Source organism: Schistocerca serialis, chromosome 8, assembly GCF_023864345.2.
Source record: "Schistocerca serialis cubense isolate TAMUIC-IGC-003099 chromosome 8, iqSchSeri2.2, whole genome shotgun sequence".
Taxonomy (NCBI): domain Eukaryota; kingdom Metazoa; phylum Arthropoda; class Insecta; order Orthoptera; family Acrididae; genus Schistocerca; species Schistocerca serialis.
In genome coordinates this window covers 451,053,220-451,070,816 of record NC_064645.1, presented here as the reverse complement: position 1 = coordinate 451,070,816, position 17,597 = coordinate 451,053,220, and the positions used below count along the sequence as shown (strand labels likewise).

The window sequence follows — 17,597 nt, the reverse complement described above, 5'->3', positions numbered from 1 at the left end:
ACTAATGTGAAAACGATCCTCTGTCCAGTGGCATTATCCGCATATACAGCGCAAATGTTTCTGGCTGCCTCTGCTGCTGTCATCCCTCTATTGAACTCAAATAGAATAATATGTAGGAAATGTTTAGATCTTCCTCTTGGCTCTCCATATTCTAGCGTCCACAGCCCCACTCTGACTCCAAATGACAAGAAACAAATGACATAAGATAGTATGTAAACTCAAACAGCGACAGTTACCTAGAAATAAAGAACGACAGCCGGTAAATAAACCCATAGTAACCGGAATACCAACATGCAAAGCAAAAACGCTACGAACGTATGCACCAGCCTTAATAAAACTTTCGCTACTAGAGCTAGTGTAGACGGAAAGCTATGTACCGTACGGGAACCGAACTTTGTAGGAATGATGTTCAGACGGTACGCTGCAGGATTTACGTAGCTAGAAGTGTGTGTGTGTAATGCCTTGCCGTTAGGTGCTGGGGTAGAGGTATGGAGACGTGGGGCTGAGAACACAAGCATCGGTGTGCATTAAAAGTTCGAGACAATCAAAATGGGCCTGGACAGGGTGAGCAGGACTTTACTCGTAAAGCTGTTTTATCAGAACAACAGTAGTAGTGCTGGTGCTCTTCGCTAGTATCGACACGTTAAAGGAAAATGGGGACGTACTCTTCCCGCACCGGGATTGAAGAACGTGATTCGGAAGTGATTAACTGACGATTTGGTTGTTGCTCGGGGGGGGGGGGGGGGGGGGGGGGAGCCAACGGCCAATTGTGCCACAAATTATTAAAGAAATTACCGTTGCCCTGGCTGAAAACGCTGGGCACAATGTGCGACCTTTGAGTAGTGCACAAGTTGTGTCACGACACCTGAACGTTCCATGGTCCACCGTCGTCTCGGGGAGCAGTAGAGCAACCTCTAGTGCGGTTCCAGACTATCGTGGATGTCGATGGTCGTCATATCGAGCAACGTTTGTAATATAGAAAGTAAAAATGGTATACAATTAACAAACGTTAATCCCTCATATGGAAATTAAAATGTTTTTCTTTCAATCGCCTTTCATTACTTCTCTTCAGCATGCCCTTCCGAATATTTCCACAAGTTACGTTGTACTACGATCGGTAGTTTGTCAAGTAGCGAAAGTTTGATTAAGAAGGCTATTCGTAAAGCAAGGTTCGATCGGTCGCCAATTGGAAACCATAGGGAAAAGTCAAAAATTTGTTGTGCGCAACAGTTTGCTACATCTCCTTCTCTACATAGTCGCCGGTATGACTTAGACATTCAGGGTTGTACCAACTTCTCAATACCCTCGTCATTCAAGGTAGCCACCTGTGCTTTCCACCACTTCCCTAGGCTGGTCTACAGTTCGTTATCTGTGCCAAAATGTTGTCCTCATAGCAAGTGGTTCATATGAGTAGAGCTGAACATCAGAGGCAGTGAAGTCCGAGATGTATGGTGGGTGATCGAACACTTCTCATCGGAAACACTGCAGGCGCGTCCTCATTGCCTCTGCAGTGTACGGCCGAGGACTGTCATGTATGCCGGCCGGCGTGGCCGAACAGCTCTAGGCGCTACAGTCTAGAACCGCGCGACCGCTACGGTCGCAGGTTCGAATCCTGCCTCGGGCATTGATGTGTGTGATGTCCTTAGGTTAGTTAGGTTTAAATAGTTCTAAGTTCTAGGGGACTGATGACCACAGCAGTTAAGTCCCATAGTGCTCAGAGCCATTTGAACCATTTGACTGTTATGCATAAGGAGCTGCATGGCAGGCAAGTTATGTGGGACTGCATGAAACCAGGCGAATCCTCCCAGCGGACACCCATACTTGGCAGGAGATACTATTGTTTTAGGCATCTTTATGTGCTCACTGTGTGCCCAGAACTGAAAAAGAGAGACGTGACGCAATCGACAGGCATACTACAGACACTGCCCAATCCGTATGTGCGAAGCTTAACCGGATTTTCGCTGCAGTTTCCATTTCACGACCTATTGGACCTTACTTTCTAACAGCCCTGGTATAACCCCAGCATACGTCGCGCTCGGGCATTAGGCATCTCCAGTGGGGAGATAGCGACTCACAAACAACCGGTGCTCGTGATAGTTTAAAAGCCTTACTTTCATGAGGTCATAACTGCGTACTGTAAAAATCATTTCTGAAATTTTTGGGTGGGATCGATTACTGGGCATGATATCTTCCAAGTGCCCTTTGTTTTCCTTAAAATATAGAGGTCAAGTTATAAAACCCCCCTGCTTCCCGGGATCTGCGAAATTACAAGTTGACAATGACCGTGAATTATGAATTTTGACCCGCGTCGGGATAAGGCATCCGAATCAGAAGTAAATAATGATTATTCCGCGGAAAACAGGAGACGTTATAACTTGATAGTTATTGAATGAGTAATTTCATTCAATAACGATCGGTAAACGAAATAATGGAAAAAATTTGGAAATAAATTTTGCCAGTGGAAATTTTGCCGAAAGAAACGATTAAGTTGTAAAAGCAATTAAAAAAATCGGTCGCCAGCTCAACTGATGAGCGACAGTACTGTTAAGTACGTGAATAATTGTGCCAAAAATAAAGTTTACCTGTTTGTAGTGCAGCAGGTGGAACGGGAACTTTTACGTAAGTACTGTGTCAGGCTCAGTAGTAATATAAAACAATGTCATAACAATCTAACTACACTTATTTTGTTGATAATTTGTCAGCTAAATGCAATGCTGACAACACAGATAATTATCTATCGAGATTTTGAATAAAATTAGGTACTTTGCACAGTTTAGTCTACTGATAATGAAATACACTCCTGGAAATGGAAAAAAGAACACATTGACACCGGTGTGTCAGACCCACCATACTTGCTCCGGACACTGCGAGAGGGCTGTACAAGCAATGATCACACGCACGGCACAGCGGACACACCAGGAACCGCGGTGTTGGCCGTCGAATTGCGCTAGCTGCGCAGCATTTGTGCACCGCCGCCGTCAGTGTCAGCCAGTTTGCCGTGGCATACGGAGCTCCATCGCAGTCTTTAACACTGGTAGCATGCCGCGACAGCGTGGACGTGAACCGTATGTGCAGTTGACGGACTTTGAGCGAGGGCGTATAGTGGGCATGCGGGAGGCCGGGTGGACTTACCGCCGAATTGCTCAACACGTGGGGCGTGAGGTCTCCACAGTACATAGATGTTGTCGCCAGTGGTCGGCGGAAGGTGCACGTGCCCGTCGACCTGGGACCGGACCGCAGCGACGCACGGATGCACGTAAAGACCGTAGGATCCTACGCAGTGCCGTAGGGGACCGCACCGCCACTTCCCAGCAAATTAGGGACACTGTTGCTCCTGGGGTATCGGCGAGGACCATTCGCAACCGTCTCCATGAAGCTGGGCTACGGTCCCGCACACCGTTAGGCCGTCTTCCGCTCACGCCCCAACATCGTGCAGCCCGCCTCCAGTGGTGTCGCGACAGGCGTGAATGGAGGGACGAATGGAGACGTGTCGTCTTCAGCGATGAGAGTCGCTTCTGCCTTGGTGCCAATGATGGTCGTATGCGTGTTTGGCGCCGTGCAGGTGAGCGCCACAATCAGGACTGCATACGACCGAGGCACACAGGGCCAACACCCGGCATCGTGGTGTGGGGAACGATCTCCTACACTGGCCGTACACCACTGGTGATCGTCGAGGGGACTCTGAATAGTGCACGGTACATCCAAACCGTCATCGAACCCATCGTTCTACCATTCCTAGACCGGCAAGGGAACTTGCTGTTCCAACAGGACAATGCACGTCCGCATGTATCCCGTGCCACCCAACGTGCTCTAGAAGGTGTAAGTCAACTACCCTGGCCAGCAAGATCTCCGGATCTGTCCCCCATTGAGCATGTTTGGGACTGGATGAAGCGTCGTCTCACGCGGTCTGCACGTCCAGCACGAACGCTGGTCCAACTGAGGCGCCAGGTGGAAATGGCATGGCAAGCCGTTCCACAGGACTACATCCAGCATCTCTACGATCGTCTCCATGGGAGAATAGCAGCCTGCATTGCTGCGAAAGGTGGATATACACTGTACTAGTGCCGACATTGTGCATGCTCTGTTGCCTGTGTCTATGTGCCTGTGGTTCTGTCAGTGTGATCATGTGATGTATCTGACCCCAGGAATGTGTCAATAAAGTTTCCCCTTCCTGGGACAATGAATTCACGGTGTTCTTATTTCAATTTCCAGGAGTGTATATTGCCATTAATTGATTAACTATATTTTGAATGATAATAATTCATTAATTGGGGGATTGTCAGGTGGAATGAGCTTTATAGTTTCATGAAATATCCTTGAATTAACTTCAGCTGAATATGCATTGAAATATATCTTAATAATCAAATTTATTACTTCAGTCTATTATTAAGATGCTACGGTTGGCGTAAGCTTATTAAGTGCACCAATTAACCACGATAACCCGTCTTAAATTTACTCTTCACCATCTATGCAAATAATTTGATAACATATTTTCTCTTGATAATGGCGTGACACACTCGGTTCAATAAGGTAAGGGTCGGAAGGAACCTACTTGGTGTTATTGTCGGGTGGAATGTAGCTGCAACACTTCGATTATAAAGTGCTTATTAATTGTTCAACTTCAAAGAAAAGCACAGTCACTGGCAAGCCTTCTACAATTTTATCCTATGAAGATTACGTAGATCTTACCTTCCTCGTTGTCGGTGGATCGACGGAAGTCCACCGCAGCGACACAATGTGGCATCGGGCTTTTACTGTTGTGACTTGGGCCCACAGTACGCTTCACATTTAAGTCTTCGTTTCTTCAGCACTATGCCCATTAATCGATAATAACTTGCCCGGCCATGCTTCCAGATATGCCGACTATTACTTTCCCGTCGTACTTAGATCCACACACTAGCCGTTAGCTGCAACACAGCTAGGACTAGCAGCACTCGACTGTACGTCTTACTCCGAGCACGGCGTCACTGCTGCTACTGCACGTGGCGCGCTCCCGCGCCCAGAGGCGCGACAAAACAATCTCTCTGACTTCAACGTTAACTAAATATGCCCTGACTTGCCAGTGTTAAATATTACATAATTTAAACATAGTATTTACAATACATATTTACGCTAGACAATACACCGTATACAAACAGTTTCATGTGTTAAGTAAGCGAAAAAATTCATAGTAAGGACTGCGTTGTAGCGTCACAACGTGTAGCTACTGGCAACTGAAAATCTACAAAAGAAAACCAAAAGTCATACAATCACAATGGGGTCAGTGAATTTAAACTTGTATATATTTGTTGAATTTTTGATTTGCAAACAATTCTTTCCATACCTTGTTGACAAAGGATACTTATTTCATTATGTTATTTAGTTGTGAAAACTAGATCAGAACAGAAGGAAAAATGTGAATAATATTGTACATGTCTAACATGAAACTCTCACATGAATGAGTGACAAATATAGTTGAAATTGTATTCTTAATTTTATTTCTAGGTCAATGTATTGATCTCTACCTGTAAATAAGGACAAGAGTGTAGAAAAGGACCAGAATATATAAATGTCCACAAATTGAAACTTTTATCAAACACAATGTGATCAGTGTGTTTACGTGCGAAGTTATTCGCGTGTATGAACAAGTGCGTTGTAGGTCTTGTGTGTGAATGCGAACAATGGCAACGACGTGAAACCGTGAAATTTGTAGTCCAAACGACTCTGAACAAAGACATTATGCCAATTATGTTTGACGACGAGCGCAAGCTGTCGCGGATAATTATCATCGGAGTGCGCCCGCACTCACTAACAACATGAGAAACTAACTACAGGGTGTTTCAAAAATGACCGGTATATTTGAAACGGTAATAAAAACTAAACGAGCAGCGATAGAAATACACCGTTTGTTGGAATATGCTTGGGACAACAGTACATTTTCAGGCAGACAAACTTTCGAAATTACAGTAGTTACAATTGTCAACAACAGATGGCGCTGCGGTGTGGGAAACTCTATAGTACGATATTTTCCACATATCCACCATGCGTAGCAATAATATGGCGTAGTCTCTGAATGAAATTACCCGAAACCTTTGACAATGTGTCTGGCGGAATGGCTTCACATGCAGATGAGATGTACTGCTTCAGCTGTTCAATTGTTTCTGGATTCTGGCGGTACACCTGGTCTTTCAAGTGTCCCTACAGAAAGAAGTCACAGGGGTTCATGTCTGGCGAATAGTTAGGCCAATCCACGCCGCCTCCTGTATGTTTCGGATAGCCCAAAGCAATCACACGATCATCTAAATATTCATTCAGGAAATTAAAGACGTCGGCCGTGCGATGTGGCCGGGCACCATCTTGCATAAACCACGAGGTGTTCGCAGTGTCGTCTAAGGGAGTTTGTACCGCCACAAATTCGCGAAGAATGTCCAGATAGCGTGATGCAGTAATCGTTTCGGATCTGAAAAATGGGCCAATGATTCCTTTGGAAGAAATGGCGGCCCAGAACAGTACTTTTTGAGGATGCAGGGACGATGGGACTGCAACATGGGGCTTTTCGGTTCCCCATATGCGCCAGTTCTGTTTATTGACGAAGCCGTCCAGGTAGAAATAAGCTTCGTCAGTAAACCAAATGCTGCCCACATGCATATCGCCGTCATCAATCCTGTGCACTATATCGTTAGCGAATGTCTCTCGTGCAGCAATGGTAGCGGCGCTGAGGGGTTGCCGCGTTTGAATTTTGTATGGATAGAGGTGTAAACTCTGGCGCATGAGACGATACGTGGACGTTGGCGTCATTTGGACCGCAGCTGCAACACGGCGAACGGAAACCCGAGGCCGCTGTTGGATCACCTGCTGCACTAGCTGCGCGTTGCCCTCTGTGGTTGCCGTACGCGGTCGCCCTACCTTTCCAGCACGTTCATCCGTCACGTTCCCAGTCCGTTGAAATTTTTCAAACAGATCCTTTATTGTATCGCTTTTCGGTCCTTTGGTTACATTAAACCTCCGTTGAAAACTTCGTCTTGTTGCAACAACACTGTGTTCTAGGCGGTGGAATTCCAACACCAGAAAAATCCTCTGTTCTAAGGAATAAACCATGTTGTCCACAGCACACTTGCACGTTGTGAACAGCACACGCTTACAGCAGAAAGACGACGTACAGAATGGCGCACCCACAGACTGCGTTGTCTTCTATATCTTTCACATCACTTACAGCGCCATTTGTTGTTGAAAATTGTAACTACTGTAATTTCGAAAGTTTGTCCGCCTGAAAATGTACTGTTGTCCCAAGCATATTGCAACAAACGGTGTATTTCTATCGCTGCTCGTTTAGTTTTTATTGCCGTTTCAAATATATCGGTCATTTTTGAAACACCCTGTATGTAATGCCATGCAAGCGACCGGTGGAGCAACTTATGGAACACATAAAAAAAAATAAAAAAAGGCTCTGAGCACTATTTAGATGTAACAAAGCTAGGACTAGCAGCACTCGATTGTACGTCTTACTCCTAGCACGGCGTTACTACTACTACTACTGCTTGCTGGCGCGCTCCCGCGCCCAGAGGCGCGACAAAACAATCTCTCTGACTTCAATGTTAACTAAATATGCCCTGACTTGCCAGTGTTAAATATTACATAATTTAAACATAGTATTTACAATACATATTTACACTAGACAATACATCGTATACAAACAGTTTCATGAGTTAAGTAAGCGAAAAAATTCATAGTAAGGACTGCGGTGTAGCGTCAGAAAGTTCGCGATGTATTGCTCTAAGGTCATTTACGACCTTATTACATTTCATTTAAGCCACAGGTATTGGTGCGTACGTCAGGCGTACTGCTTTTGTCGGCAGATCGGCAACTCGACGTCGAGTCGCGTGGTGCTGCGAGACCTGACGGCGGCCACTTCTGGCCGCTACCGCTGCGAGGTCTCCGGGGAGGCGCCCTCTTTCCAGACCGTCTCCGACCACGGCGATCTGCTCGTAGTCGGTAGGCACAACCGTTCATTTACTCTCTTAGCTTTACAAACTGTTACAACGTGTTCTGCATCACAGCGCACCGACTTACTGTTGCTACGAATTGTTCCGTATGACACGGCAAAGCGGACTGAACACCTGGGCCGTGGAGGCAGCGCCATCGTGTTTAGGCCCGGGGTACGGTAAGACGAGGCAGCAATACCGTACACCCCGCTATTCTTATAAGTCGGGTGCTGTCAAAAGCTAAACATTTATACGCCAGTACACTGCTTTGCACAGTAATACACTACTGGCCAATAAAATTGCTACACCACGAAGATTACGTGTTACAGACACGAAAATTAACCGAGAGGAAGAAGATGTTGTGATATGCAAATTAGCTTTTCAGAGCATTCACGCAAGGTTGGCACCGGTGGCGACACATACAATGTGCAGACATGAGGAAAGTTTCCAACCGATTTCTCATACACAAACAGCAGTTGACCGGCGTCGCCTGGTGAAAAGTTGTTGTGATGCCTCGTGTAAGGAGGAGAAATGCGTACCATCACGTTTCCGACTTTGATAAAGGTCGGACTGTAGCCTATAGCGATTGCGGTTGATCGTATCGCAACATTGCTGTTCGCGTTGGTCGAGATCCAACGACTGTTAGCGGAATATGGAATCGGTGGGTTCAGGAGGGTAATACGGAACGTAGTGCTGGAGCCCAACGGCCTCGTATCACTAGCAGTCGAGATGACAGGCATCTTATCAACATGGCTGTAACGAATCGTGCAGCAACGTCTCGATCCCTGATTCAACAGATGGGGACATTTCAAGACAACAACCATCTGCACGAACAGTTCGACGACGTTTGCAGCAGCATGGACTATCAGCTCGGAGATCATGGCTGCTGTTACCCTTGACGCTGCATCACAGACAGAAGCGCCTGCGATGCTGTACTCAACGACGAACCTGGCTGCACGAATGGCAAAACGTCATTTTTTCGGATGAATCCAGGTTCTGTTCACAGCATCATGATGGTCGCATCCGTGTTTTGTGACATCGCGGTGAACGCACATTGGAAGCTTTTATTCGGCATCGCCATACTAGCGTATCACCAGGCGTGATGGTATGGGGTGCCATTGGTTACACGTCTCGGTCACATCTTGCTCGCGTTGACGGTACGTTGAGCAGTGGACGCTACATTTTAGATGTGTTACGACCCACGGCTCTATCCCTCATTCGATCCCTGCGAAACCCTACATTTCAGCAGGATAATAAAGCACGACCGCATGTTGAAGGTCCTGTACGGGCCTTTCTCGATCCAGAAAATGTTCGACTGCTGCCCTGACCAGCACATTCTCCAGATCTTTCAGCAATTGAAAACGTCTGGTCAATCCCGGCCGAGCAACTGGCTCGTCGCAATACGCCAGTCACTACTCGTGATGAACGTGTTGAAGCTGCATGGGAAGCTGTAACTGTACACGCCCTCCAAGCTCTGTTTGACTCAATGCCCAGGCGTATCAAGGCCGTTATTACGGCCAGAGGTGGTTGTTCTGGGTACTGATTTCTCAGGATCTACGCAACCAAATTGCGTGAAAATGTAATCACATGTCAGTTCTATTATAATACATTTGTCCAATGAATACCCGTTCTTCTTCTGCATTTTTTCTTGGTGTAGCAATTTTAATGGCCAGTAGTGTAAAACAATGACTAGCACTTCTGTTAGACAATACCAAATGTGGTGTCGCAGCCAGACACCACACTTGCTAGGTGATGGCCTTTAAATCGGTCGCGGTCCGTTAGTATACGTCGGACCCGCGTGTCGGGGCCGGCCGGAGTGGCCGAGCGGTTAAAGGCGCTACAGTCTGGAACCGCACGACCGCTACGGTCGCAGGTTCGAATCCTGCCTCGGGCATGGATGTGTGTGCTGTCCCTAGGTTAGTTAGGTTTAAGTAGTTCTAAGTTCTAGGGGACTTATGACCACAGCAGTTGAGCCCCATAGTGCTCAGAGCCATTTTTTTGAACCCGCGTGTTGCCACTATCAGTGACTGCAGACCGAACGCCGCCACACGGCAGGTCTAGAGAGACTTCCTAGCACTCGCCCAGTTGTACAGCCGACTTTGCTAGCGATGGTTCACTGACAAAATACGCTCTCATTTGCCGAGACGATAGTTAGCATAGCCTTCAGCTATGTCATTTGCTACGACCTAGCAAGGCGCCATATCAGTTGCTATTGATATTGTAAATAATGTACAGACAAGAGCTACGTTCAACATTAATGGATTAAAGTTAAGTATTCCACCATCTGCGTCCGTTTTTCTAAGTTCTAATTTCCTTGTCCTGTTCCAGACCTCACGCCAGCCTGCGTGAGCTTAAACGCGTGCCTTTCGGCTTCCTTTAAATTTAGTGGGTTGGTCTCCTGCCAATCCACAACACCAAGAACACTTTTCTTATAGTGTTTAATACTCAGACAAATTTCACCACAGTTGTGACTTCTTCAGTATGATTTTTTTTTATTCTTTCTGAAGTATTTTCACAAGAATATCATGTAATTCAGGAATACGTTGACATCAGATTTCGTTGTTGTTTAGATTACATATATAGTTTACTATTTTTAAGGATTACGTACCTCAATCGGTAAAAACGGGATCCTTACTGGATCACTTTGGCGTCTGTCTGTCCGTATGTTAAGACCCCATTCTCACACGAACGACTGGAGACGTCAGTTTGAAATGTGTGTCAAATACTTTGGTATCGATAGCTACGATGGCGCGGCGTAGGTTGACACTACGACACCGACACCGACGATAGCGCCCTCTAAGAGGCGCTGTCCATATCTACGAGCTCCGCCGCAGATTCTGCCCATTTGATGAAGAGCAGACGGCCGGGACACTTCGCACCACATTGCAAAGTTACGTATTCTTCTTGCTAGAGTAAAGGTAATTTAAATCCATACTGCAGTACAGACGTGTTTTACCTTTTCCTGCTCCTACTCACTTCCTACATTCGGCGTACCCTTCAGTTTCCATTAGCAGAGCCACGCACCGCCTGGGCGGGATACAAAAAATATTGGGGTCCACAATCCCTTGGAGGTGTAAAAAATCTAAGCTTCTATGTCAATACAATCAAAAGTTCGGTCATTTCGGTTACACATTTTGACACTCGCAAAAATACTCATCATAACCTATATGGTACTTCCCGTTGACATAGAATATTGAAATTTGCAAGCAGCAAGGTTCCACTGTACATTGAAAGAAAAAAAAAAAAATTCGTAAATTCTTAATTTGTAATTAAATCACTTAAATTTTTTTTTTTTTTTTTGCTATTTATTGTCCATCCGTCTGTCCCTCGAGCCGTTATAATTTCGTTTTCACAGGGACGGGTCGATGTATCACGTTGAAATTTAGGTCAAATACTAATTTCTACGGTCCCTCAGCAGTGTAAAACACTTAAGCTTCCGCGTCCTTACAGTTAAAAGATACGGCCGTTAATGTCAGATATTTAGATACTCGCAAACTGTCTCATCGAAACCTATCGATGAACTATCGGTATACATAATTAAGTTCGTACGAAACGCTCAGAGTACGGGTCCTACCAGCACTTCTCACGTACTTTCTTTTCTTTAATATTATGTGTGCTCTATGGCTGTAAACGGAAGTCATCCACAAGTTAAAATTAATACAGCGTGAGATCTGAAATAGAGGGATGTTACGGTAACGTCTGAATTGAATTTTTGTTGAAAAGGAAACCTTTAAACAGTATATTCCTGTAAAATAATGGCTTAGGCCCTTTTTTTTAGGCTTGTCGTTCCTGTAGTTGACCAGTCCTGAGCTGTGAAAAGCGTGTCTAAACTAACATCAACATAGTAATGTCTGTGATTCACCACTGAACACGAGAAAGCGTAATGTAACGCTGTTAAAAATTCCACAATACAGTTTATAAACAGCAACCAAACATACAGTTTTCCAAACCAAAGTGTCATGTAACTTTATCGATGTCCACAAATCATTTAGAATATAAAAACAGTAACAGCAACGCATTTAGGAGGCACTAAAAACCTAAATCAGCCCAGGACAGTTAAGCTGCAGCATTGGTAAGAGTAAACCAGACAAGTAATTCAAACGGGGAAAGGGAACCTACAGTTTAACGTGGAAGCCAAACAATGTGTTGTTTCCGGAGACTCCTCACATCGTTGGGAGCTAAAGTGTGGATTAAAACGAAGAAGAAGAATTCGTGCTCCCCGATCTCAAGACCTCTCTGATCCAGGTATGCGCTTTAGCTTTAAGCCACTAGACCCAAACTGTACGCATTATTTCATCTATATGTTGTGATGAGTCAGTTTGTGTCAAAATACTTGACATTAATGACCATACCTATGATCGCATTGATTTAGAAGCAGAAGTTATTTAGACCGCCAAGGGACCATAGACTTAAGAACTTGACAAATTTCAGCTTGATGACACTACCGGTTCCTGGGATAAAGGGTCTTCAGAAACGGACAAGCGGACAAAAAATTGGAAATAAAATAATTTTTTGGTATATTTACTGTATGATTAAATGATGATGGCGTCCTCTTGGGTAAAATATTCCGGAGGTAAAATAGTCCCCCATTCGGATCTCCGGGCGGGGACTACTCAAGAGGATGTCGTTATCAGGAGAAAGAAAACTGGCGTTCTACGTATCGGAGCGTAAAATGTCAGATCCCTTAATCGGGCAGGTAGGTTAGAAAATTTAAAAAGGGAAATGGATAGGTTGAAGTTAGATATAGTGGGAATTAGTGAAGTTCGGTGGCAGGAGGAACAAGACTTCTGGTCAGGTGACTACAGGGTTATAAACACAAAATCAAATAGGGGTAATGCAGGAGTAGGTTTAATAATGAATAGGAAAATAGGAATGCGGGTAAGCTACTACGAACAGCATAGTGAACGCATTATTGTGGCCAAGATAGATACGAAGCCCACACCTACTACAGTAGTACAAGTTTATATGCCAACTAGCTCTGCAGATGACGAAGAAATTGAAGAAATGTATGATGAGATAAAAGAAATTATTCAGATGGTGAAGGGAGACGAAAATTTAATAGTCATGGGTGACTGGAATTCGAGTGTAGGAAAAGGGAGAGAAGGAAACATAGTAGGTGAATATGGATTGGGGCTAAGAAATGAAAGAGGAAGCCGCCTGGTAGAATTTTGCACAGAGCACAACATAATCATAGCTAACACTTGGTTTAAGAATCATGAAAGAAGATTGTATACATGGAAGAACCCTGGAGATACTAAAAGGTATCAGATAGATTATATAATGGTAAGACAGAGATTTAGGAAACAGGTTCTAAATTGTAAGACATTTCCAGGGGCAGATGTGGACTCTGACCACAATATATTGGTTATGACCTGTAGATTAAAACTGAAGAAACTGCAAAAAGGTGGGAATTTAAGGAGATGGGACCTGGATAAACTGAAAGAACCAGAGGTTATACAGAGTTTCAGGGAGAGCATAAGGGAACAATTGACAGGAACGGGGGAAAGAAATACAGTAGATGAAGAATGGGTAGCTCTGAGGGATGAAGTAGTGAAGGCAGCAGAGGTTCAAGTAGGTAAAAAGACGAGGGCTAATAGAAATCCTTGGGTAACAGAAGAAATATTGAATTTAATTGATGAAAGGAGAAAATATAAAAATGCAATAAATGAAGCAGGCAAAAAGGAATACAAACGTCTCAAAAATGAGATCGACAGGAAGTGCAAAATGGCTAAGCAGGGATGGCTAGAGGACAAATGTAAGGATCTAGAGGCTTATCTCACTAGGGGTAAGATAGATACTGCCTACAGGAAAATTAAAGAGACCTTTGGAGAGAAGAGAACCACTTGTATGAATATCAAGAGCTCAGATGGCAACCCAGTTCTAAGCAAAGAAGGGAAAGCAGAAAGGTGGAAGGAGTATATAGAGGGTCTATACAAGGGCGATGTACTTGAGGACAATATAATGAAAATGGAAGAGGATGTAGATGAAGATGAAATGGGAGATATGATCCTGCGTGAAGAGTTTGACAGAGCACTGAAAGACCTGAGTCGAAACAAGGCCCCCGGAGTAGACAACATTCCATTATAACTACTGACGGCCTTGGGAGAGCCAGGCCTGCAAAACTCTACCATCTGGTGAGCAAGATGTATGAAACAGGCGATATACCCTCAGACTTCAAGAAGAATATAATAATTCCAATCCCAAAGAAAGCAGGTGTTGACAGATGTGAAAATTACCGAACTATCAGTTTAATAAGTCACAGCTGCAAAATACTAACACGAATTCTTTACAGACGAATGGAAAAACTAGTAGAAGCCAACCTCGGGAAGATCAGTTTGGATTCCGTAGAAACACTGGAACACGTGAGGCAATACTGACCTTACGACTTATCTTAGAAGAAAGATTAAGGAAAGGCAAACCTACGCTTCTAGCATTTCTAGACTTAGAGAAAGCTTTTGACAATGTTGACTGGAATACTCTCTTTCAAATTCTAAAGCTGGCAGGGTTAAAATACAGGGAGCGAAAGGCTATTTACAATTTGTACAGAAACCAGATGGCAGTTATAAGAGTCGAGGGACATGAAAGGGAAGCAGTGGTTGGGAAGGGAGTAAGACAGGGTTGTAGCCTCTCCCCGATGTTGTTCAATCTGTATATTGAGCAAGCAGTAAAGGAAACAAAAGAAAAATTCGGAGTAGGTATTAAAGTTCATGGAGAAGAAATAAAAACTTTGAGGTTCGCCGATGACATTGTAATTCTATCAGAGGCAGCAAAGGACTTGGAAGAGCAGTTGAATGGAATGGACAGTGTCTTGAAAGGAGGATATAAGATAAACATCAACAAAAGCAAAACAAGGATAATGGAATGTAGTCTAATTAAGTCGGGTGATGCTGTGGGAATTAGATTAGGAAATGAGACACTTAAAGTAGTAAAGGAGTTTTGCTATTTGGGGAGCAAAATAACTGATGATGGTCGAAGTAGAGAGGATATAAAATGTAGACTGGCAATGGCAACGAAAGCGTTTCTGAAGAAGAGAAATTTGTTAACATCGAGTATAGATTTAAGTGTCAGGAAGTCATTTCTGAAAGTATTTGTATGGGGTGTAGCCATGTATGGAAGTGAAACATGGACGATAAATAGTTTGGACAAGAAGAGAATAGAAGCTTTGGAAATGTGGTGCTACAGAAGATTGCTGAAAATTAGATGGGTAGATCACATAACTAATGAGGAAGTACTGAATAGGATTGGGGAGAAGAGAAGTTTGTGGCAGAACGCGACCAGAAGAAGGGATCGGTTGGTAGGACATGTTCTGAGGTATCAAGGGATCACCAATTTAGTATTGGAGGGCAGCGTGGAGGGTAAAAATCGTAGAGGGAGACCAAGAGATGAATACACTAAGCAGATCCAGAAGGATGTAGGTTGCAGTAGGTACTGGGAGATGAAAAAGCTTGCTCAGGATAGAGTAGCATGGAGAGCTGCATCAAACCAGTCTCAGGACTGGAGACCACAACAACAAAAACATTTACCAATTAAGATTTTTCGGATGTGCTCCTTTACTCGTAGGGCAAAACATTGCTTCTTGTCGAATTTCATGGTTTTAAGTCAAATGGAAGTATACTATAGGTCTTGATGAGTGAGTCTGGAGGATCGAAATATGTGACATAAATGCCTATATCTTTTGAGTGATTTGGCTTAGAAGCTTAAATTTTGACACCGCCAAGGGGCCATAGACGTAACATAAATTTTAACATGATACTTACACCCATTCCTGGGGAAAAAGGTATTAACTGTCGTATAGACATTTGGGCAGAAGGAGAGCAAAGTGATGCTATAAGGCCTCTGTTTCTTGCTGACTGAGATGCAGAACCCGAAAAAGGGGGCATATGCCAGTATTTTTGGAATATATAGTCTAAAGGTTATATTCTAAACAAAAATTCAATTCAGATGTTGCCTTAAGAGCATTGTGTTGCAGGTAACAGTCTATGTTAGTTTAAACTTGTGGCTGATTTCTTTTGGCACGTACAGAGCACACATAATATAAAAAAAGAGGTAAAATACGTACATACATAAGTTAAACAACAAAATATAATGTCATCATATTCCTTATCTGCAGTTAATGTACGTGTATGTATGTGTGTGTGTGGGGGGGGGGGGGGGGGGAGGGGGGGCCGGCCGAAATGACCTTGCGGTTCTGGCGCTGCAGTATGGAACCGCGAGACCGCTACGGTCGCAGGTTCGAATCCTGCCTCGGGCATGGATGTGTGTGATGTCCTTAGGTTAGTTAGGTTTAACTAGTTCTAAGTTCTAGGGGACTAATGACCTCAGCAGTTGAGTCCCATTGGGCTCAGAGCCATTCGAACCATTTGTGTGTGTGTGTGTGTGTGTGTGTGTGTGTGTGTGTGAGAGAGAGTATTTCAGGAATAATAAAAGAAGAAACCCACAGAAGATGCCACATCTGTGGTGAAATATGTTTGTTGATTAAACAAAACAAAAATTGTGATCAGCAACAAGGCGGGCCCTCTTTAATTCATTGTTATTTTCTGCGAGCACAAGAACAGAGTTTAAAATTAAATTCTAATAATTACTTTCAGAGTGTAACATTTATGAATCCACATTTCGTCTGAGAAGACTGGCCACTGTAATCCTGATGCTTCAATCCTTTGATTTTTGTCGGTGTTTCCTCGCTAACCATGAAGTCCAGCTCTGTGTAACAGGAGACGTGAAGTTCCCACCAACTTGGTAATTATTTGTGTTTTCTTACTATCACTGAAATTGCTGCCTAATGACGCATTTTTCTATATCGTAAAAGGGATATTTACTTTCTAGTCTGTGCTTCCTCGTATTTGAATCCCACTGTGCTCAGCGTCGCTCACTCCTGATGTAGTTCGCACACGATCAGTTTGCCCAACTTTAGAGTTTTGATCGCATGTTCCGTACCTTTTCCATCAGCACAAACATTCATGTGCCTTTCTCATCATTAATTAATTTAATGTGTTCACAGTAAGCGTTCTACGTCATCTCTCTCTTTGCTTGGTTCGCGGGTTGACTACCCGCATTACACTGAGGTGACACAAGTCATGGGGTACCACCTAACATCGTGCCGAACGTTCTTTTGCCCCGCGTAATGCAGCAATTCGACATGACCTGGAGTCAACAAGTCTTTGGAAGCCATCTGCAGAAATACTGAACCATGCTGCCCTTGCAGCAGTCCATGATTGCGAAAGTGTTGCCAGTTGCCAGATCGCTAGATTCTGTCCCATAAATGTTCGATGGGATTCATGTCGGGCGATCTGGGTGGCCAGCTCATTAGCTCCAAGTGTCCAGAACGTTCTTCAAATAAATTGCGAACAAATGGTGGCCTAGCGAAATGATTCATTGGCTTCCATAAAAACACGAAGTTCGTGGTTGCAAATCGTCTCCAGATAGCCGAACATACCCATTTCCTGTCAATGTCCGAGTCTGTTGGTCCAGAGTACCCAGTCCACTCCATGTAAACACAGTCTACACTATTATGGAGCCACCAACAGCTTGCACAGGACCTTTTGACAACTTAGGTCCATGGCTTCATGTGGTCTGGGCCATACTTGAAACCTACCAAGAGCTCTTACCAATTAAAATCAGAACTCATCTCACCGGGCC

The 17,597-nt window shown here is 44.2% G+C and overlaps 1 protein-coding gene across 1 annotated transcript in view; it reads left to right on the top strand.

The window, feature by feature from the left end:
• LOC126417063 (cell adhesion molecule 2-like) overlaps positions 1-17,597 on the top strand; it is a gene marked incomplete at its 3' end in the record, with an annotated part of 280,157 nt that overhangs the window by 242,944 nt on the left and 19,616 nt on the right. Inside the window, exon 4 of the mRNA XM_050084955.1 lies at positions 7,836-7,971. Coding sequence (XP_049940912.1) covers positions 7,836-7,971 — 136 coding nt within the window. The remainder of the gene's footprint in view (positions 1-7,835; positions 7,972-17,597) is intronic.